Source organism: Apis mellifera, linkage group LG14 (assembly GCF_003254395.2).
Source record: "Apis mellifera strain DH4 linkage group LG14, Amel_HAv3.1, whole genome shotgun sequence".
NCBI classification, from domain to species: domain Eukaryota; kingdom Metazoa; phylum Arthropoda; class Insecta; order Hymenoptera; family Apidae; genus Apis; species Apis mellifera.
In genome coordinates this window covers 9,437,387-9,461,846 of record NC_037651.1, presented here as the reverse complement: position 1 = coordinate 9,461,846, position 24,460 = coordinate 9,437,387, and the positions used below count along the sequence as shown (strand labels likewise).

The 24,460-nt window shown below is 37.2% G+C and overlaps 1 protein-coding gene across 1 annotated transcript; it reads left to right on the top strand.

Annotated features, from left to right (window-relative positions):
* Window positions 1-18,797: 18,797 nt before the first annotated feature.
* LOC410550 (aminomethyltransferase, mitochondrial) lies at window positions 18,798-21,194 on the top strand. Its single transcript, XM_394029.6, has 5 exons — window positions 18,798-19,155; window positions 19,239-19,579; window positions 19,702-20,021; window positions 20,122-20,204; window positions 20,309-21,194. Exons 1-5 carry the CDS (start codon window positions 18,885-18,887, stop codon window positions 20,644-20,646), a joined length of 1,353 nt encoding a protein of 450 aa, XP_394029.5. The 5' UTR covers window positions 18,798-18,884; the 3' UTR covers window positions 20,647-21,194.
* The last annotated feature ends 3,266 nt before the right edge of the window (window positions 21,195-24,460 follow it).

Below are 24,460 nucleotides of genomic sequence, written 5' to 3'. Positions count from 1 at the left end.
ACTAATGTAATAAAAACTCCCCCCCCGCACACAACCACAACATCCCCGCGCGAGAAGGAGGAATTATTCCCGAGGCGCCGGCCCGTGCCCCGCGAACGTGTACCATAATTATTAAGGAAAAAAAAAAAATGAAAAAAAAAAAAATTTAAACAAAAAACACACAGCAAGTTACAATAGCTCTAGTAGTGTATGTTCTGTAATCGAAGAATGATAAGCAAAGATAACGAGATAAATAAATAAATAAATAAATAAATAAATAAATAAATAAATAAATAAATAAAAAATGGCGTGCCCGCCGTCGTAGGCGTGCCGGCCAGAAAAAATCACAAAAAAATAATTTACAAATATATTGATTTACATATGCCCGTAACTCTTAAGCGGGCCGGTGGCGCAACGCGTCTACCTTCGCCAGATTTTCATCCGCGCGCGCACAGCTACCATTGTCGTCCGAGCTATATATATATACGCATACATATATATATATATACGCAACACGGATCGAGGGAACAGGGAAAGAAGAAGAAGACGAATAAAAGAATGGAAACCGAGTCGAGAAGAAAATTCACGATGAACACTGGTATTCGTGAATTTACTACGAATTACTGCTATTATCCGACTCGGAGGGAACGAGGAGGAAAAGTACGCTCGTCGTCCGAACGATCAACTCTTTCTCGATCTCGACGGAAGATCGCCACACGGAGGAGGAAGGAAGCAGCTGCGTTCCACGTACGAGCTGTCCTATCCTATATATATCGATACGAAAGCTACACTATCGAAAACCCGCGCGATCCAAGTCGAGGAGAGGAGAAGGAGAAGTGGGAGGAGAAGGAGAAAGAGGGAGGACGACGTGGGAGGACGACGAGTCGTCGAAACGCGAGAGAGAGTGAGAGAGAGAGAGAGTAAGAGAGAAAGGAGGATGAAAATCTGAGAAGAGAATAGGAGAAGAAGAAGAGAGAGAGGGGAGCGCGCGGTCTGCAAAACCGGCCCTTAAACCCATAATCTTAATCTCTTTCATGTAAATTTGCTAAATGTTTAAATAATCTAAAAAAAAAAATGCCATAGCCCGGATGCGCTGGTGTATACTCCCAGTGCATACACACTCACAAATACGACTCGACCTCACGAATTAAACGCAAAAAAAATCCGCGCCGCCGATTCTTGGATGGACGGGGCGCGGTGAAATTGGTATTCTCGCCGAGGGGCGATAAACAGTTCACAATTGCACAACAGACGACAGAATCACAGACAGATGCACACACAAAGCAGCAAACGACGAAAAGAGCGAGTAGCGAGATCCGCGCCTCGGGCCGACGATCCCGCCCGGTTCGGAGCCGGGCGGTCGGGCGGCTGGCCGCGATCTCGGCGAATCACGTTACACGATGAAATCAAAGTTGCCCTGGTTCTCGAGCGTGCAACCCCGCGCGCTCACACACATCTCCATACACAGGCTGTACGATGGATCCGTTGCGGTTGTCAAACCCTCGCCAACCCTCGTACGAGCCTACACCCTTGCGCGGCCATCCCGCGCATGCACACCTACACACGTACACACGCACATTTGATTACACGTTCGATACACTCTCTTACACTTCGTGAATACACTTGATTACACACGCTACGGATATGTAAAGCCAATTGATTTTGTAAATTGTCGAAAAAAAAAAAAAGAAAAAAAGAAAAGAAAGCGGCCAACATTCGAAGAAAGAGAAAAAAAAAGAAAAAAGAAACCACGGAACCACTATTCGGCCACACACACACACGGTACTTTTTTTCACGTAAACGTACGATTATTAGAGAAAAATAATATGGTTTGTATAACGAAAAAAAAAAAAAGAAAAAAGGTTAAATAAAACGAAAAACGTTTACTACCGATCCGAATTTTGAAAAGATCCGCGCGAGGATCGCCAACCGATTCGTTCTCGCTTTTTCGAGCGGAAAGGAATCGTTTCGAGCGGCAGTGAACGGAGGATTTACGAGATTAAAATAAAAAGCAATTGATCCAAAAAAACATGTGGAAAAAAAAAAGAGAAAAAGTAAGAAGAGAGGAAAAAAAAAAAAGAGAAAACGAGCACGAAAATCGAAACAAAATTCGCGGCCTTTGGCATACGTTTGGATGCAGAACCGATGATGAAAACGACGTTGTTCGCTTTCTTCCCCGAACGAACGCGACAACGTCACGCCATGCATCCCGGATATGACGCCGATATACCCGAAACGTGACAGACGACGTATTCTTCTTTCGAAGATACGTCGATAAATCGTAGTGGGCAGGCTTGCGAGGCGAAGAGATAATAAAAATACAAAATACAAAGAACCACTCGAACGTCCGAAAAGTAAGACGAGTAAGACGAGGAGAGATAGAAAGGAAGAGAGACGTTTGTAAAACAAAGATGGCGCCTCGAGAACGAACAAGAAGGAGAAGAAGAAAGCCTGTCCCACGCGTATACATAGAGAAAAGAAGAAGAAGAAGAAGAAGAAGAAGAAAAAAAAAACCAGTGTAATAACCATCCTAGCAAGTAGCAACGGCATTAGGAGAGCCGTTGTTCGAATTCGCGGCTTTACAAGCAAAAACCGTTGATTTGTTTTCGATCGGGTTTTAATTTTTTAATGAAATAATCTCACAAAACGAATATACGACCACGTACGGTCGCGCTGATCGATCCGAGAGAAAAGTAGAGAGAAATAGAGAGATAGATAGATAGAGAGAGAGAAGGAAGGAGAAAGATGGGGCAAAGACGTATGTGACGTATATTCGTGACAGTGTGTATCGTAAGTGCGCAGCATATGATAAAACCGACAGTCTAGCAGTGCGAGCGCCTCGGCGGCATTCGCGTTTTCACGCGGTGTCCCTGACCGAGCCTCCGTGATTAAAAACCGGAATAAGTTGTTTCAATGTCCACTATATAAATGAAGAGGCATAGCTGGTAAGACGGTGGGTTCCCCGTTCGCCGTTCTCGAATCCAATCGTTCGAATCCCAACCCAACAGTGATTTTGCTCTCGTTATTCGTCGAATAACGCGCGAATCAAAGACGAATTCGTTCCCCACGAACGAAATTCAACCGATATCCCCCCCCTCCCCTAATCTTCTAACAACAACGCCTTTCCAACGCGTTTTAATCTATTTCCAATGTGAATTATGGAGGCTGCGATACCATCCCCCGGAGTTCAAGTATCGAAAGAAAGAAAATGAAAGGAAATTCTTTTTTTTTTTTCTCAACAATCGAGAGAAATTCGTTGGCATCCGGTGTCTCGATTTCAGGGCGCAACGAGAGATGAAAATTTTTGCCACGCTTTTTTTATTATTTGGAAACGTGAAGTAAAAAATGTTCGATTGTCTTGACGATGTTCGGGCACTTTGGCTTTATAATCGTTATAATATTTGTCGGGGCGCAAAAGGCGCAAAGTTCGCGAAATTAAATAAATTAGAGAGGAGAGATTTTTTTACGAGTTGAAACTCCAGCCGAGTAGTGACGTGCCGTGAACCGTGATCGATCGAGACGCGAATCGGTAAAGAAAAAGAAGAAGGAAAGAAAGAGGGGAGAGGGGAGGAAAAGAAAAAAGGAAAAAAAGAAAAGACAATCGTCGACGACGAACGTGCGAGCCCACCGTGCTGGCTCGTCGCAGCAAGCCGGAAGTTCCCCGAGATCTCCCGGTTTTCGCGACGAGTCGATACTCTTTTCAAAATATTCTCCAAATTTTTCGTTCACGGGAATGTGTTTACTTTACCCCAACCCCCACTTACGACCCCCCGTATACGCGTTCGAGGGAAAAAAACCGAGTCCGAAAAATTTTCTTCCTTCACTTTTCACATTTCGCGATTGGAAATGAAAACGATTTTTTTTTTTTTTTTTTCTAACAACGATCGAGTCGAATCCATTGGAATAATCTTGGCGAGAAAAAAAAATCGATCACTTCGATTCTTCTAAACGTAAAAGAAAGAACGAAAGAGAAAACAAGGATAATACGCACATAATGTGTACACATTAATACGAGAAATACGAAAAATAGAAATCGATGAGATAAAATTGAATAATATTGAATATTAATATAAATGGAAAAAATGAATAAAAAGTCCGTTTAGTGGGTGCCTTCGTCAGGGTTTTCTGTTACAGTTAAACAGTCGTTTTTCAAGTATAACTCACAACTAGTAGTACTATGGTAGAACAGTTATTACAATGTACCGCAATAAACAGTTAACTAAGTAAGTATTACAGGAAGCACTTGGTCTTTTCAGTGTCTATTCAGTCTTGTCGTACACCACCGCCGAACGCGTAAGTGGAACGACCGGAAATACCGGATTCATTTCGTGCGCAATTACCTTCCAATTCCCTGATCGAACACCCTCCCCACCCAAGCCCCCATCCCTCCCTTCCCCTCCATATTAAATTTTCGAAATCGTCGAAAAATTTATTCGCGAGAACGCAGAGAGATTCGAACGAACACCGATGGCGGTCCGACATAGTGGTGGAGAAGAGAAATCGTGGAAAGGAGAGAAGAGAAGAGAAAAGGAAATGAAGAAAGATCTCCTGAAAAATCGAAAGATCGTCGAAAAAAAAGTTTTTTTTCTTTTTTTTTTCTTTCGTCCATCACACGACCGCCGTTCGTTTTGACCCTGAACCTCCCCTTTCCCCCACCTTTCCACCCCAAAATCCAATCAATATTTAACGGAAATAAATATGCTACTAAGTGTACTAAGTGTTCGTAGTTTAGGCAACGTGTACGTTGTATACTCCGAATAGAGGCGAGAAGAGAGAGAGAGAGATAGAGAGAAAGAGAGAGGAAGAGGAAGCGAGAGAGAAAGAGAGAGGGAAAGAGAGAACGCGAACGAGATCGCGAAAGGGAGAAGAGACGTATATGGATTGTAAACGGTGGAGTCACACATATTTAAACTAACAGATAATAATTAATTAATTACAGTACCGTAACCATTTGTCAAGTCAAGTTAATTAACAGTTAACCGTAACGCATACACGCATAATTATTAATTATAAAACGTACTCGACTCTATATATTCTAAGGACAGGCAGCGATCGTGCACACAGCCGTCGCGTTTATTCGATAAATCGCGGAGGCACTCACTACGGAGACGAGGCGAAGGACTATGGGACTCGGACGCGGATCGGAGGGTGCTTGAACGGGCGTCGCCACGCGTTTCCATTATCGAGAATCTTATCTTGCCGTGACCAAAGAAATATTCGTCTTGCTTTCGATGCCGAAAATGGAATGGATTCGGGAAACGAAGAGGGGAGGAGAGAAAAAGAGGAAAGTAGAAGAAGAAGAAGAAAAGAAAATCAAGAAAAATTGGAAATAACATACGTATATATACATATATATGTATGTATACATATATCGGTTGATCAACGAGAGGGGCGCGAAGCGACGCGTGTTCAAGTTTCCCCCAAATTTTTCATTAGTCTTTCAAGTGCAGCGTTCAGTTAACTTCACTTATGACGTTGCTTTCAACACAATACAAAACACCCCGCCACCCATCCTACAGATCGAACCCATTCACAACAATTCCTCATCCCACGGGTAATCCTCTCAGAGCCAAAAAAAACCCTCCCAGTTTCACGTGTACACGCATTGTTTCAAATTTGTTTTCGCGATTATTATCGGTTTATATATGAGTTTCACTTTCGGCGTCGGTCCGTCGTGCCCCCCGTGTACTCTTCCTTATTTTCTCTGGCAATTTGCAAAGATCGAAATCAAAATTACTTTCGAAATCAAAAATTATACAAAAATTATATTTCCGTGTATCACGATTTGGAAACGAACGTTCCACTATTTGGAAAAAGAGAAAATTCGCGTTTAGAGAGAAAAAATCGAAGAGAAAAGAAAAAGAAAGAGGTGAGAACGTTCGAGAGAAGAAAACGCGGGGGTCGCGGCTGACGTCGATTATCGATGGAAAAAAAAAAGAAAAAAAAAACAGACGAGTTATGTTCTCAAGACGAAATTTTTCTTCAGACGAATTTTTATCGTTCAGTTTATCGAGTGTACTACAATACGCAAGCGCAAGATTATTGTTAATTTTTCAGCGCCCGTTTTCGTCGCGTTTCTATCGTCTCTGATTAAAGAACTTATATCGAGAAACCGCGAAGCAATTGGTGGTAAAACGGCTGTCTAGCACGATGCGACGAAAATGTGCGTGCTCAAGGTTTAATGGTATCGATTGAGTTTGGTCGAAGTCCCCTTTTGGGCAAATTATATCGACGCACTTCCGGTTCCGCAGGCCCGTTCCAATTCCGGACGAAGGGATTTCAAGGGGAAAAAAAGAAAAAGAAAAGAAAAAAAAAGGAAGGAGGAGCCTGATTTCGTTTCCTGATCGTCAATTCGAAATTCAATTCTAGTCAAAAAAGGGTACAAAGCCGTGGACGAGTTGACTCGTTTGGCAAAATCGGTACTTATTTAATCGCGAGTGTATTCGAGCGCGAGGGGGAGGGGAAAAAAAGAAAAGGAAAAAAAAAAAAAAAAAATCGTGCGAAATCGAAATCGTTACGAGGCTCGTGAAAAGCGTATATAAATATATTCGGGATGAGAGAAAATTTTGAAGTTTTGAACGAATGATAAATCCTGTCGATCGTCGAAATTGGAGGAAATTAGAATGTAGAAGAGAAAAAAGAAAAATTCGAATCCTGAATGAGGAACGGGCCGGAGGGATCGTATTACAGGGAAAAAAAAAAAAAAAAATATCCGCGTTGTTGACAAAAGCGAGTAGCCTCTTTTCGTTGTATCAAAACATGTCGGCCAAACATGTCCGATCGATCCTTGTATAAGCGAGAAAGGAAAAAAAAGAAAAAACGACACTCTTTCAGAAAAAAAAAAAAATCCTAAAAAATGGATGTACGGTGCGAATGAATCTTTCGAAAGCTTCGATGATAAATTGTTACTGTTCTTTCTGTGTTTTTTTTTTTTTTTTTTTTTTTTTTTATCATCTTTCTATTTTGTAAAAAATGCCTGCCCATCCACGCTTTTCAGCGAGGGCACTCGGACGGATCGTCCGGTCGCGTTTAATCCAATCCACGGAAAAAGAAAAGAAGAGGGGAAAAGAAGGAAGGGAGGAATCGAATCGTCGTTCGATTTTCATCCCTTTCTTTTTTCTCTCGAAAGAGAACACTTTTTTTTTTTTTTTTTTACCCGCGTGAAAATTATATTCGTACTCGAAAGAACGGAGAGGAGGAGAAAAAAGAAGAAAAGAGAAAAACGCGACGCGACGATCCGAGTCGAACGGTCCGAGCATTTTAATAATCCGCGATTAATCCATTACTATTATTATTATCGCCATTATTATTGCTATTACTATTATTATTATTATTATTATTATGATTATTACTACTACTATTATCATTATTACCATTATCGCTACTATTATTGCTATTAGTTATTAACGATTAGTTGATTATAAATTAAAAGATTGCTAAAGGGCAATTGGAGGCGTATTTTTTAGAGAGAAACGAGAGAGAAAAGATCGAATCGTTCGGTTCGAGTTCGTTCGAATCGTCCAAAAATCATATACATATATGTATGTGTGTTATGCTACATCGAACGATTACGATAATTTCTTTAAAAGAAGAAAATGGAAAAGGAAGCGAATCGACGAAGAGTAGAAAAAAAATAGTAAAAGGATAGTAGCCACGTTTCGAGATTCTCCTTTTTTTTCTGTTTAATTTTTTCCCTATTATCTTTTTTTTTTTTTTATACAAATATATATAATTATATACCTGTATGTATACACGGACACATATAGATTTATATATATATATATATACAGAGAGAGAGAGAGAGAGAGAGAGAGAAAGAGTTATACTCGTTGAATATTATATATATTATTTGTACACTTATTATTTATACCTGAGCGAAGCCGGTACGGAAACGTACGTAATGTTGTGTACGTAGAAGGAGCGCGTTTTTCGCAATTTTAATCGCAAAACTTCTCAGTCTCTTTCTTTCTTTTTTTTTTTTTTGTTTTTTTTTTCTCCTTTCTTCACTCACTTCACACTTCAGAAAGAGATCGAAGAAAAATTATACGTATTTTCAAAATCACACGTTTCGCGCGATTTCTTCGTTTCTTTCGATTTCGATGTCTTCCCTTTACTTTTTTTTTTTAGAACTTTTTAAAAAACGACTGAGAATAATCACGCCAACACACTGACAACAACTCGCGTCAGAGCTTTACTATCTCTATTATCTCTATATAGTTCGAAAAAAAAGAAAAAGAATCCTCGCTTTTTCCCGTTTTTCTTTCTTTCTTTTTTTTTTCCCCCTTTTTTCCTTCCCCCTCCCCCTCCCCTACGAAGATTAAATAATTGCGCGCGGTTAATCGATCGAGGAGTCGGACAAGAAAAGAAAAGAAAAGAAAAGAAAAAAAAAAATTATTCGCGTTACACGTTCCTTTTTATATGTCTTCTTTATATGTATACCATTTATACATACTGTCCTCGTTCGAGTTCGAAGAGTACTCGGGGAGAAAACGAAAGCTACGATCTCGAAACTAGCGCGATTCACGATTTTCACGTTATTGAATGGAAAACACTTTGGAAATCAAGGCGGCGACGGTTTTGTCTCGGTGTTTTCCACCAGTGTCCTGGTGACGCGAGAGGAAGAAAAAAAAAAAAAGAAAAGAAAAGAAAAGAAAACTTTTTCTCATTCTCGGAAACTTTTTTTTTTTTTTTTTTTAGTTCATCCACCGAACGAGAAGTTGAATCGAATCTGGCATTCGATCGTTTCATTCGTACGTACGAATAAAACGGTACGGTAAGGTATTCTCTCCCGCGTACTTTTCAATCGCTACTTCGCGACGTTTCTATTCACTGATCGTCATCCTACTTTTGAAACAAAGCCTAAAGAGAGGGAGACAAATTCGTTGCATCCGATCTCGATTCGAGTTCCTATTTTGAGATTGAAAGAAAAAAAAAAAAAAAAAAAGAAAAAAAATCGAGAGACAAGGAAGAGGAGGAAGAAAGTAGGAGAAAAGTTTCGTTCGTTGAGTTCGTGAATTGAGTTCGCAAAAAGAAAAAAAAAAAGGAAGAAAAGAAAAGAAGAAACATCGGTGAATACAAACACCGCGTCGAGTTATGTTTGCTAGTCAAGAATTGGTTAAAAAAAAAAACGAGGGATGGAGTTACAACAAGTTAGGGAGTTTACGATTATAGTTACTGCCTGTTTTTCTTTTTTTTTTTTCGATTCATTTCGTTTACGTACGATATTATCGACGACGACGATCGGCTTCGATACGATTTCCTCGAAAGCCTTTACGCGTCCTTTAAATTAAGAAACGTACGAAACGGACGTACCTAATTCGCGTGTGTAAAAAAGAAAAAAAAAAGAAAAAGAAAAAAAAAACGTATACAAAAAACTACGGTTCTTCAGTTACTATTTCTCGCGGATGGAGATGGCGCGCGCGCCGGGTCGCCTGGCTTTGTTAAAGGAAAAGAAAAGAAAGGAAAAAAAATAATTGTTAAAAAGAAATTATATTCATCGTACGTTCGTGAACACGCGTGAACAGTTAATTTTATTCGATAAGGTAGTAGACTTTTTCGTCCCTTTTGTATCCAGTTCAACGATCCTTCTTTGTCCTTCTTTTTTTTTTTTTTTTTTTTTTATATATATATATATATGCACACACACACACACACACACAAACATACACAAACACACATACCAATATCTCGAAGGTACATAAACACTTTTTTTTTTTCCTAGTGTTGTTCTGACTATTGTAACCGGTGTTACTGCTACTACTATTATTATTTACTACGCAACTACTATCACTAGACTACTACAACTATTACCGCAATCGTTAGGAGACACAGTTATTTAGTTAGTTTATCATTTTTATTACCTTTAATTTTCGTACTATTTTAGTTACTACTACTACTACTACTACTACTATTACTATTATTATTACTATTATTACCATTATTATTACGTCTTAGTTATGTTATTAATTATTATCACCGTCACTGTCATCATCACAATATCGCAGTGCACATCGTGAATCACCGTTAAGTTTAAAAAAAAAAAAAAAAGAAAGAAAAAAAGAAGAAAAACGTCCACTTTGTTTTCGTTGCAACGTTTCACCATCGTTGGTTGACCTTTTTCTTTTTTTTTCTTCTTTTTCCTCTTTCCCCTTGTTCTAAGCTTCTTTTTCTTTTCTCTTTTATTCTTTTTCTTTTTCTTTTTTTCCATCTCCTAGTGTGGTTCCTTAAAAGACTGTCGACGGTTCGCTATCGACGGTTCCTAGAACTAGGACACGTTTCTCTTTCCCCCCCCCCTCCCCTCCTCACCGACGAGAGAATAGGGGGGGGAGGAAATGCATCGCGATTATATAATAATAATAAAATAAAAATAAATCTCTGAAATACGCTGACGATTGTCGTACATGAAAAAAAAATTTAGGAACACGTGCATTTATTAAATATTATTATTATCGTTACCTATGTTGTTCCGTGGTTGGAAACGTGGTTGGAAGTGCGCAAGAATAGAGGATATATCCGAGAGGAGATAGATGCAGTTGAAAGATTTATATCTCTATCCCCCTCCCGATGGGGATGGATTCTTCTGGATTTTTCGACTGCTTCGTACTTTTTTCATCCCCTCCGAGCACCTCCGACTTACTTTCGCCACGTTAATTAACCGCTATTTAGCTTTTCACTTTTCCCCTTTCATCAGTTATCGCTATTAATATTATTATTATTATTATTATTATTATTATTATTGATACCACTTATTATTAGTTATCGCCATCGATTCTTAAAATGCGAGCCTACTGTACTGTAGAGATCGGCGAGCGAGATAACTGTTTCGATCGCTTCTCGTCTCGTTTTTTCGAGAAGAAAGAAAGAAAAAAAACGAAAGGAAAACGAGCGTGGTGGAGCATGGTGTTGTTATCGCGCGTATCACGACGACGAAAAGTTTAATCGCGATGATCGATTGTAATATCGTGTGTAGAAAAAAGAAGAAGAAGAAGAAGAAGAAAACATATCTGTATACGAGAAATCTGTACGCGAACGAACTTGAGAGAAGAACGAGTCGTGATCGGGGATAACAATGCGAGCGACATTGCGCAACGTTTGCAAATCGAGTAGATGGTTCGTGAATGATGCAAAAAAAAAAAAGAAAAAAGAAGTCACGAGCTATTTACCGATCGAGACGAGAAGGGGAACGTGCGATTGAAAGGAAGAATGTAATTTCCGAGGAAGGGATTAACATCCGGAGTGCGATAACGAGCTAAAAAAAAAAAGAAAAAAAAAAAAAAAAAAAAAAAAAAAAAAAAAGAAAAAAAAAAAAGAAAAAAATGTTAGGGAGAAAAAAAAAAGGTTTTAAAAAAGAAAAAAAAAAAGAAGAAGGTTAGAAAAAAAAAAAATCCGTTAAAAAATTTACTCGCGCGATCCGCGACGACGTCGTCGAGTAGAGAATCTCGCGTCGTCCTCGGGGGACGTGTCGAGAGAAACACGATTACAACCGTTCGAAGAAGAGAAAGCCGTAATGTACAAGAATCCTCGAAGCGCCGCGTACGTAGTCGAAACAGCGTTTACAATTTCGAATTTCGGAAATGGTCGACGCGCCAGAAAAAAAAAAAAGAAAAAAGAAAAAAGAAATTTCAAAAGCGAGAAAAGTAATAAATCTAGAAAACGTAATAATAAAAAATCCCTGAGAGAAACAAGCGAAGAGAGAGAGAGAGAGCGAGAGAGAGATAAATAGATACATAGAGGAAGAGAACGAGTGAGCGAGAGTGAAAGCGAGAGAGAGAGAGGGAGAGAGAGAGAGGGAGAGAAAGAGTGGGAGAGAAAGAGAGAGAGAGAGAGAGGAAAAGGAAGCGAAGAAATAGGGAGAAAAAGAATATAATAGAAATAAATAAATAATAAAGCGAAAAAAACCATAACGTCGAAATGAATAAATGTAAATTCAACAGTCTCTTTCGGTTACGAGCAAGTTCCGCATTGTGTAGGATATTTCTCTATAAATGGTTCTATGTATGATTAATGATGCAACATGTGATGCAATATCTAATCTAATAGGGGGAAAGAAAAGGAAAGGAAGAAAAAAGAAAACCCTTTTCGATGATTGCGAGAAACGAAGAAGATATGATAATGAACAAAAAACGAACGAACGAACAAACAAACAAGCAAGCAAGCAAGCAAACAAACAAACAAACAAACAAACGAACGAACAATTTTTCGAAATCGCGAGAGCCTTTTTGCGTAAAAAAGAAAAAAGAAAAAAAAAAAAAGAAAAGAAGAAGAAGAAGAAGAGAGGAAGAGAGTTAGAGAGAGAGAGAAAAAAAAAAAAAAAGAAACTCAAGATACAAATTTTCTAGGATCGTACCAATTGTTCTTTTCCCTTTTTTTTTTCTTTTTATACATGATCGTTAGACAATTAATTAAAATTCGTCAACGGGTGCTTCCGTGCGACGGAACCAACTTCCGGCCACACGCGGAAGAACAATTCGAAATTCAAACACTACTCACTACCGTTACTACTGTTACCGCTACTACTACTATTACTACTAATACTATTACTACTATTACTACTACTACTATTACCACTACTCTTTTTTCCCCGTGCCATCCACGCCACCGTTTACTGGCGTGGATGGGCAGTGTTCGATGAGAGATTCAAACTACTCTGGTATCGGAAATCGAACAATCGGTGGAACAAAACCGATTGGAGATCCAATTGGCAGGGAGGAGAGGATCTTCCCCTCGACTCGAGGGTGCGTTTTCATTCCACACACATACGCGCAATAGAGAAATCCACACCCCTCCCGACTCGATCGGGGAGATCGCCTCCAAGAGATTTTGGGTGAAAAAGAAAAAGAGAGAGAAAAGAAAAAAAAAACAATTTGTTTCGAGAAAATATCGTTTGTATACACGACGGAGTTTTCTGTCTCAGTCCTAGCCCCTTTCTTTCTTTTCTTTTTTCGAGATAAAAAAAAAATTGTCACCGAATAGAAAAAGGAAGAAAAGATTCGAAAGAAACGAAAATGTGTAATCTCGAAAATCGCGCGGAAAGAATTAAAAAAAGGAAAGAAAAAAGAAGAAGAAGAGAAACGCTTAAATCTAATTTTTGATATAATTTCGAGGGAGAGGAAAGAGAGGGGCTATCTGAAACAGCATTTCCGTTTACTTATAAATTAGACATATCAAAACTATGTAAGTTGAATTGCGAAACGAAACGAGACGAAACGAAACGAAACAAAATGAAACGGCACAAAAGATAATAAATATTTATATATATGTATAAAATATATTATTTTCAACGCGATTTAGAAAATAAGAAGGGAAAACTTTCGAGAGAGAAAAAAGGCGCAGTGTTTCGGATACTTGCAAGTAGATACCTGCCATTGAACACTGCGGATTAAAATGTTTTTTGCGAAAAGATATATAGTGTAACAGCGAAAAATGCAGCAAAAAAAAACGAGAAAGAGAGAGAGGGAAAAGAAAAGAAACGAACAAAACGAGTTATGCGTAATGCGTATCTTTCGGGCTTCCTGTTGAAATGCATACCGCCAGCTCGTCCCGACGAAACTTCCGATCCCGGAGGATCGGTGTCGCGTTTTCTCTTTTTCTCCATTCCAAAAGAACGATTTCGTTATTATTCTCAAAAAAAAAAAAAAAAAAGAAAGAAAAATTCATCGACACGACATTCTCGATTCCGTTCGAATTCCGAAATTTTGTACAGCGCACGGCAAACGAAATGAAATTCTTCTCTACGTCGGAGAAATAGTAGAGAAGTAACGTACGTGATAAATTAGAGAAAAAAAACAAAAAGAAAGAAAGAAAAAAACTCGTGGGTGAAAAATTATATTCGATCATTCAATCCATTGTTCCGAGGATTCGTTTCGTTCACGGACGAGCTGCTGTATCGCGTTGATGAATCAGAAAATTAAAAATAGCCGTTCGATGTTCGAGAACACACATACACACGTACACACGTACACACATACGCGCAAATACAGTTGGAGCAGAAACTTGACTTGTCGCGATCGAACGACTGTAAATATTAACTTATTGTAACACGACGTAGAGGTAGAAAATTAAGCGCGTTATATATTTCATCGAAATGAAATTTTTGTTCTGGTTGCGAGCGCCGTTGGAAGCTCGTCGATTCCGGAAGCACGCGATTGGCCAGCCTGAAATTTCACGTCTTTTCGAAATCGTAGGCGAAAGGAAAAAAAAAAAAAAAAAAAAAAAGGCTGATGTATCGCGAGAGCGATTATCGCTGAAAATTTATGAATGAAAGGACGATGGTTCGAGTGTCCAGTTGAAACGAGAGCAAAAATTAAAAAAAAAAAAAAGCGAGAGCGTGAAGAAAGAGAGAGAGAGAGAAAAATATCTGAAGCTGCGTAGATGAGTGAATATGCTGCGTACACGAATGCATTCGAAACGAGCGAGTCGAATGAACGAGAGAATGAGAGGGAGAGAGTGAGAGGGAGAGAATGCAAGGTACGAATGAGAGAGTGAAAAACTAAACAAAATTTTACTACCAAGTGGACTAGAATCGCAACCGATGGGCATTATTAAGCGAAAATGAAATTTTCGGAGCGTTTTTTCGACGAAGAAAAGCGTCCAAAATTGTACCTATTTTCATTTTATAAATTATATATATATATGTATATGTATATGTATATGTATATGTATAGATATACGACGACCTAAACGATCATTATTATGAGATGTGTAATGAAATAAAGAGAGAGAGAGAGAGAGCGCGAGAGAAAAAACGAGAGAAAGAGAGAGAGAGAAAGAGAGAAAAGCGGAAAGAAGTTGAAGAGGATGAAGAGGAAGAAAGAGGAAGAAAAAAAAAAAATTATTGTATCTATATTCGGAGGTGATCGATGATGTATTCGAGTCGTGATTATTATTATTATTATTATATATTATGATTATTGTGTATAGTTAAGGCGAAAATGGAATTTTAGACGAAAAATTATCGAACTCGAAGTATATAGGGAGCGCGAATAGTGAGAGAGAGAGAAAGCGAGAGAAAGAGAGAGAATGCGAGAGTTGAGAGTTGAGAAAACGAAATTTTTTTTTTTTTTTTTTTCGACGGTGATTGCACACTGTAATAATGTCGGCAAAAGCAAAAAAAGTCCCCCTCCCCTCGAGCGAAAACGAGCAAAAATAAGAGAAAGAGAAAGAGAAAGAGAGAGAGAGAAAGAGAGAAAGAGAAGGGAAAGAAAAAAAAAGAGAGAGAAAAAATCACGTCTCGGCCAAACGAAAGTAAAGGAAAGGAAAGGAAAGGAAAGGAAAGAGGTAGAGAGCACATGCGTAAAAAAATAAAAAAACATAAAAAGAAAAAGAATAAATAAATAAACTCACCAGAAAAATAAAACATTTCGACAAGCAAAACGCATATACAAGAACAATAGCAGGCAACAATAGTTTGGGTTCGCAGGAATGATTTCTTTTATCTTTTTTACCTTTTTTTTTTTTTTTTTTTTTCTTTTCCACTTCCGGTTCAAGACACAAGCAAGCATTTTTCGGCGAAAGAAAGAAAGGGAAAAAGAAAAAAAAAAGAAAGAAAAGAAACGAACGACTCAATCCTCGTTTAATTTTCCACAAAACCACACTGCAAAAAAAAATAGCCGATGATATAAACAAAAAACGAATTATATATCTATATATAAAGATATACATATATGTATGTATGTACGCACGCATACGTACAACACCAGTGCAACAATGAGAGAAAAAAAAAAAGAAAAAGCGATAAGCAACAATAGGTGAACAAAATATAAAGAAATAGAGAAAAAAAAAAAAAAAAAACGCTAACGCGTACGCGATGTGCTTCCTGCGTTCGTGACAATGTCGCCCTAATAATAAAAGAGAAAAAAGAAAGAAAAAAATCTAAAAAATTTTCCACTTCCGACGAAATCCCTACCCTCGTTCTCAACGACCCCCTGGCCCCCTTTTCCCCCCCGGTTTTCATTTCTTCTACTCCTTTTTTTTCCTCCTCAAGATCGATCATACCGAAACAAACCCACAACAATACGAACCGATTCGAGAGAAGGGCGCATTGTCGCGTTCCGGGACGAGCAGAGGAGGAGAGGCGACAGAGGCAAAAATGAAAAAAAAAAAAGAAAAAAAAAAGAAAAAAAAGAAGTAAACATAGCTCAGGCAGAGAGATAGAAGGGATTCGATAAAACACGTAGGACGAACGCGACACGAGAATATCGCGGAAACGAGGCAGTATATATATATATATATATAAAATTATATCTTCCCCGATCGCATTATCCATCCCGATCGAACAACTCCGGTTTCCCCTCGCGATCGTAGGCGACTGTTATCGACTTTCGATGCTCTCAGCACCGCGAAAATGTCCCTCGGTCGACGAATTTCACGCGTTATTCGTTATTTCGCGCGTATTTTATTATTCGCATTCACAATTCGTATCACGCGACGTTTCGTATGTATAGAAATTCGAGAGAAAAAGATTCTTTGTCTTTCGGCTTCTTACTTTTTTTTTTTTATTTTTTTCTAACAAAATTACAATTACACACGTAACGGACGAATATTCGAAATCGCGGGAAAATTGTGGGCAAAAAGAGCAAAAAAGAGAAGAAAAGAAAAAAAAAATAATAATAAAGGAAGGAAACGAGCGGATCCGTTGACCGGTGGGGCCGAATTTTTATAATTAATAGAGCCTTCTGTTTTCACCGCAGCATATCCATTTTTCCTCGTGATAGCGTTCCTAATTGATTAATTCGCGACACCTTACACCACCCAAATCCCCCCCGCCCCCTCCCAAATCCTCTCCTCAGCACGTCTCCGCCTAGACCCACCTTCCCTCCCCACCCCGTCCCACTCCTTGGAACCTGTATCTTCCACCAACTGCACACCCCCTCACGTTTCCAACCCACAGCCACCACCTTAGTCCCTCCACTAGCAAACCGATTAACCAATGTGAGTGAATGTGTCAACACGTGCTACAAGGGATAATAAAAGCGGATTTCAAAGAGGGTACATAAAACGGCGGAAAAAAAGTGCAAAAGTTGGGGAAAAAGAAAAAGAAAAAAATATAAGAAAATATAAAAAAAAAAATAAATAAATAAATAAATAAATAAGGGAAGAAAAATGAGAGAGAAAAAAAGGGAAAAAAAAATCATCCAAATAGGGAAAGCGTCGAGCTAAACAACACTACGACCCGGAGGAAGAAAAAAAATCGATCGATCGGAAAAACGTACACACACACACATTCGTCGGACTGTGTAGGGACATTTTGCATCAATTGTGTAAACACGAGACAGAGGGAGAAAGTGTGCGTGTGTGTGAGAGAAAGAAAAAACATTTTAGAAAAGAAAAAAAAAAGAAAAAACGTCGAGAGAGAGAGAGAATGCGCGTGTGGAAGAGCGAGAGCGAGAGGTGAGAAGAGAAAAAGGGAGAAAAAAAGAAAAAAAGAAAAAAAGCGCGAGCGAGAAGAATAAGACGACGGAAGCTAAAAAAAAAAAAAAGGATAAAATGGAAAAAAAAAAAAACAAAATGTACGAACGAACAATTGATACTGTCTTCGTTTTTTAAGGTCGTTTCTCCGTTCGACACGCTACTATATGACTATTGACATTTGTCATTGGATTATTACCGACGACGATGAATTGTCATTATTATTACGAAACTATTGCTATTATTATTATTATTATTATTATTATTATTGTGACGAATGATTTATTATTATTATTATTAATTTTATTATTATTATTATTATTAATTATTAACATTTATTATTGACATTATTATCACGATTTATTATTGCGATGATGATTATTGCGATTATTACTATTGTCATTATTAAAATTATTATTATTATTATTATTATTATTAAAATTATTATTATTATTATTATTATTATTAATGATTATTACGATGATGATGATTATTATTATTATTACGTGGTACAATAAAAATTTAATAAGCATCCGAATGCGCACGAGTCTCGTGACTACACGTATCACATTTTTTCTCTCCTCCTTCCTTTACCACTAGTTTACACGCTACGCTTAGAGATACTTATAAACACGTATGCTGCTTACATACACGATACGATATTTTTCCTTCTTTTTTCTTTTTTCTTTTTTCTTTTCCCCTCCCTCTACTTGTCTTATCTCTTCCGACTTTCGAACAGCATGCTGACCTCTTCTTACGCGCGAAAATAACCATATCTGTAATAATATTCTCGGCTCCGTCGTATCGTGCAAGAAAATAATTTATCTCGAAGGTTCCTTTTTATCGTCATCGCGTACCGTTCATGTTTCATCATTCGCATGTATCTATCTGTACGCAACATTCAAACGTACGTATATATGTATGTATATATATATATATATATTCGAGTAGAGTAGAGAACGCGTGCACGGTAAACAATTTCAATTACGAAAGAATATCGTAAAATCGTAATTAAATACAACGCGTTCGAGTTCTTCTTTCCCGTGCAAATAGGGGACACGTGACGCGTGTCGGTGCAACAAACAAGCAAACGAATGAAAATTTAACAAAGGGGGGGAAAGAACGATAAAAATCCTTGGTACAATCCTTCTCCCTCGATATTATTAACTTCGCATCACAATTTCGTATCCTTCGAAACGAACAACCGTCACATTGTGTATCCCTTGCTTTATCTACAATTAATAATGACAAGAAGCGATACAGTTGCACACCGATACGAGGGAAAGCTCGTCGAATCGAAAGTATAAAATATAAAAAGGAAAAAAAAAAATCTCGTTTACGTCACGCAAAAGGCATCGGCCGATTTTTTTTTTATGCTAAATCCGAGTCTGAAATATGCCTCGTGTCACCGAGGTCATCGTCGGAGAGCACTCGGCCGGTGCTGTATACCGCTTGTCGGCCCCAGCCAGTCAACGACGAATCGGTACGGGGAGAAGACGATGCTTCGCTTCGCCGCCCGTGCAACATCGGCCCGCCAATCGGAGAAATGTTTGGATAAATCGGTGAGGAAACGGGAGTTAACCGCGTCGACTACGATTCTCGACGCGGCGCACGAGCCGAGCCGTTTAAGATGTTTGATCGATTCCGGAACGCGGTCAAACGATACTGAAGGCCGCCGCCGCCGTGGCTTGTCAACGGCGTCGACGGCAACGCCGACGGCAACGACGCCAAGGAAAACGTGCCTCTACGACCTTCACGTGGAAAATCGAGGTGAGTCCATTTCACGGAATACACGGAATATTCGCTGTCGTTTCGATCGCGAGATTAATCGATCCGTTGATTGATCCATCCAGGTAAGATAACCAATTTTTCCGGATGGTTGTTGCCTGTCCAGTATCAAGAGGCGATAGCCACATCTCATTTGCACACGAGAACGTTCGCCTCGTTGTTCGACGTCGGTCACATGTTGCAAACAAGAGTTTCTGGGAGAGACGCCACCCAATTCTTGGAATCTCTGACGACGAGCGATTTGAAAAATTTGGGCAACGGTTGCGCCGTTCTCGCCGTGTTCACGGACGAGAACGGAGGTATTCTGGACGATTTGATCGTTACGAAAGACGGAGAGGATAGATATTTTCTCGTGTCGAACGCGGGAAGAAGAAAGGAAGATTCTCGATTGCTTCTTCAACAACAGGTAGATGACAAGGCGAGATTTATTCTTGATTCTTGATTGGAGGAGGAAAAAAAAAAAAAAAAAAAAAGAAGAGAGAGATCTTATCGTTAATCTCGATTCTTTTGTTCTCTCTGTATTCTCAGGAGATATTTCTCACTCAAGGAAAATCGGTGAGCTTGGAATTTTTAGATCCGTTGAAGCAGAGCCTCGTGGCGTTACAGGGGCCCACGGCCGCTTCCGTTCTCCAATCGATCGTCGGCGTCGATTTGAGGAATCTAAGATTCATGAACAGCGTGGAAACCGAGGTGTTGGGGCGTCGGATAAGGATAACACGTTGCGGGTACACGGGGGAGGACGGGTTCGAGATCTCGATACCGGTTCAAATAGCGCATACCTTGGTAAAAATGATTTTAAACACGCCCGACACGAAACTGGCCGGGTTGGGAGCTAGAGATAGTTTGAGGTGAGTTTGTATAATAATATTAATAATCGGGTATTTCTTTTTTTTTTCTTTTCGTTTATCGCTTTAATATTAATATTTGTCTGTGTATTCAACTGCGTAGGCTGGAAGCCGGTCTTTGCCTCTACGGGCAAGATATCAACGAGAAAATAACACCGATCGAAGCCGGGCTTGGTTGGCTAATAGGTCAGTGAGATGGAAGAATATTTGTAATTTCGATAATTAACGTTCGATCGAGCACTTCTCGATAAGATAATCTCGTTCGTTTTATTCTTCGTTCCTCGCTACAGCTAAACGAAGGAAAGCGGAAGCAAATTTTCCAGGTGCGGCGAAGATACTTCTACAGATCGAGTCAGGGACTAAGAAGAAGAGGGTGGGGATAACGGTTGTGAATGGGCCACCGGTTAGAGCGGGAGCGTGTATATTAACGCCGGAGGGAGAACGAGTCGGCAACATCACTTCCGGTGGACCTAGTCCAACTCTCGGAAGTTACATCGCTATGGGATACGTGCCACCAGAATTGGCCGAATACGGGAAAGGGGTTTTGGTCGAGGTCCGAGGAAAAACCTACAAAGCTAAAGTAACGAAAATGCCCTTTGTCAAGACGAATTATTACACTGGAAAGTGACCGATACGATGTATCTGTATTTCATAGTATAAAATTCACAATCGAACGTGGATGAAGAATTAAATATTCCTTTATATTCTCTTAAATATTCTTTTTTCACTTTCGATCCCAAAAATTCGAAAGAGCTCGTCGATGAACTTTCTTTTTTTCGGAATGAAAGGAAAAAAGATTATTTAAGGAAATATATTCGTAAAGAATAATTGTATTCGTAAAAATTCTGTAATGAAATTGTAATGAAATTGAAAAAGAAAGAACGTTAACAAAATAACGAATACGATTATTCATGTAAATGAAATTATTATATATATATATATTATTGAAATAAAAGAAGTTAAATTTGTTACATAAGACGAGGAGAAATGCTTATTCTCGTACTACAGAGCCTTCTGTGAATACGAGTGCGAATTAAATCACACGTCGATAAAGAAGCAAGTTTACCGACTTGAAGGAAAACCTGTACATACTACGTATGATATAGAAGAGTTCTACTAATAAAATTTACCTTTTATGATAAAATAAATTTAAAATAAATACTATTTTATTTTAAATACTAAATATAGAATATTGTAATTTATAGAAATTTTTAGAAATAATCAACAGGTAATAAATATTTCTATGAAAATATATTTATTTAGATATTTTATTTATTTATCTGTACAAATAATAACATTTGGATAACAATAACATTGCAGCCAATTAGCTCATTTTATTTATATATAATTTATAATTGAATTACAGAATCTATCATTAATACGATTATAAATTAGATATACAAATATGATGACTGCCCATGAAGGGAGGCTGCGAAAAGAGATCCACCCTATCCATGATCCCATCCACCCTCCTTTAACGTATTTTAAAAATTTATTTAACATTAATAACAATTTTTTCTTTTGATGTATGCTTGCAAAACGTTCAATCTTTCTTTGATCGTTGTGCAAAACAGACAGCAAAAGAATTCTTAAGGAAAACCGACGCAACAAGCTAAATCTAAAAATAAAGGCAAATTATACTTTGATCCAATTGTATAAACTCTATATAAAACATATCACAAACTAATTTGTACATGTATCAATATTTTATATTTTTACTGTCATGTAAAAATGTAAAATATTGATTCAAATACAAAATATAAAACAAACAAACAAAAAAAAAGTGAAATATGTCTCACATATATAGCTATACATATTTAACGATTTAAATACCATCACCACCACAATTACTATTACTATTATTAATTGTGCATGCATTTAACAATATATTTCATTTTAACCAGAAATAATCAAAATTTTTACTTAAGGATAACTTTAGCAATTCTTAAATTTAATTAAACTTAAAACTATCCAGCTTATAACTTGAACTTAGCCTGCCTGATTAAGAATTTAAAAGCCTACCTAAATATATATCTAAAAATATTTAATATTTGGAAAAATAAGAGGAACATGGGATACACTTTACTAGCTAATAGAAATTTAAGAGATAATACTAATCTATATAAAAAATATTAAGATTTTTATAGAAAACCTACTTGTATAAAAACTTCAATACAAATTTTAAGAAAGGAAAAGGGAAGAAAAAGGGAAGGAAAAGGATATTACGTGAAGCCTTCTTCTATTGATATTCTTCTATTTCCACATTGATTCCTCCATAATCTCTGAAACAAATAAATTACAAAAAAATTAATAAGATCCAATGAAATATTTATTATTAATTGGTGATACATTCAAATATTATCCCTATCTATATAAAAATTAAATTTTTTTTTAATTCCTAACTGATCAAAAGTTAATAACAGTATGAATTTATTATAGAAAAAGTTAAAGATTTATATGAGAACCTCATCTATATAAAGATCTCAATGTAATCAAGGAAAGGGAAAGGAATATTATTATCCTACCTAAAATATATCGATGAATTATATAATGATCCCAGAAATAAAATTATAAAAAATTGTGTTTGCTAACTATTTAAAGATCTGAAGCTTAGCTATGGAAAAATCTGAATATAATCAAGGAAAAGAAAAAGGAAATATATAAATAATTAGTAAAAAAAATACAAAATACCTATCTTGATAGAATCTTCTTCTATCGATGTTTGGTTCCATGATTCCCAATTGGTTCCACGATTCGATTCCTGAAACAAATCAAACTATAGAAATATTAATAAAATTTTTTAATTATTATTTCTCAATTATAGATGGATTCAAATACTATTTTCTTAGTCTTTTTTATTTCATATATTTTTATTAAAACTTTGTATACATACTTGAGATGCACTCATTGCTCCTAAATTAATATATCTGAAACAAACTTACTTATTTGATTAGTAAAAAAAAAAAGCTGAAAGAAAAATATTTTATTACAATAAAGTATATAATTTAACAAAAATTTTACTTACTTGAATGAAATTAAATTATTATTGCCAGAATTAAAAAAAGAAAATTATATTTTGTAAATCAATTTTGAATTTTGAAATAACAAAATTTTGGAAAAAAAATTTAAATATCAAAATGAAGTTATACGATTTATTTTCTTAATTTTAACAAAAATTTTAGAAAAGAAAGTTAAAAATGAATAATAACGAATGAATTATAATTTGTACAAATCAAATTTGAATATTTATAAAATTTTTTTGTTGAAATGACCAATCTTTTGCATTTTAAAAGATGTCACTAATAAAATAGTATTTTCTTTAACAAATGTAATGAGTTGAGGGACGCTGAAAAAGAAATGCCTAAAATAGTAGCCAGAAGGATCACTGAAAAACAAATATTTTCCACTCAATGAACCCGAGCAAACCGTGAGTGGAATATCCATTTTTTACGCAACACTAATAAACTACTATTTTTACATAAACATAAAAAATTCACAAGATCAACCGCGACGAGTGCTTTAACATATTTGCAATGTTAGTTAAATTATAAGTGACAAAAAAAAATTAAAAAAAATTAGAAAACCCGCGCAAGCATTTATATACGCAACACTAATAAATACTACTACTAGTTTATTTTAATACGCAACACTAATAACGAGAAATCCAATGCAGTCTCTTCTCAATGACTGCCGTCCACGTTCAATCACCCATGCAGCATTTTTAGCCACACCAGGTGATTCAAAGAATTTCCACAATCCTCGTGGAAGGGCATTCGATATACAAACGCGATAATATTTTTAACGCAACACTACTTTAACAAACGCGATTACTTTCAAACGTAATTGAAAATAATTGAAAAATAATACAAACAAACGAAAGAAATTACAACAATTTATATTTAATAGAAAACGCGATATCTTACAATTCGTAATAAGTACAAACGCGATTTTTCTATTTTAACGCAACACTAATTCAGTCCGTAATTAATTTTTCGCAACTTTAATAAAAAAATCGCGATGCCCATGAAGACTGGATCCTTTAGGCCGGCATGCAATCGGCCGGACAACAAAATAATAAATACTAAAACGAGACACAGTGACAAATATAGTAACAATGACTTCCCATTCTTTGGACCCAGACAAGATCCAAAAAATAAGAAGCCTTCGCGACAGTTTGTCGGGCCTCTTCGGTCTTCCTCCTTCGGGCGCGATGCCCGCTGAAACTTATATCTAGGCTCGAGATTCTCTAATCGCCTCAATCAAAGAAAAAAAAAGGACTGAATCGCGAAAGCTAAGAGCACGATGGACGATCAACGATGATCGTTCTTCGTACATGCGCACAATCTCGAGCGCAACGTTCGTTTCGAAAGCGAGTCGCGACCGCGAAATTCGAAAAATCGAAAAGTGAAACCAGAGACGAATGGCATTTATCTCAGTTTTGA

Bases quoted from the DNA above. Each gene is read 5' to 3' on its own strand.
- LOC410550 (XM_394029.6), top strand. From the start codon at position 18,885: ATGCTTCGCTTCGCCGCCCGTGCAACATCGGCCCGCCAATCGGAGAAA. The intron at 20,022-20,121 runs GTGAGTTTGTAT...TCAACTGCGTAG, and splicing joins GGAGCTAGAGATAGTTTGAG to GCTGGAAGCCGGTCTTTGCC. The intron at 20,205-20,308 runs GTCAGTGAGATG...TCCTCGCTACAG, and splicing joins CGGGCTTGGTTGGCTAATAG to CTAAACGAAGGAAAGCGGAA.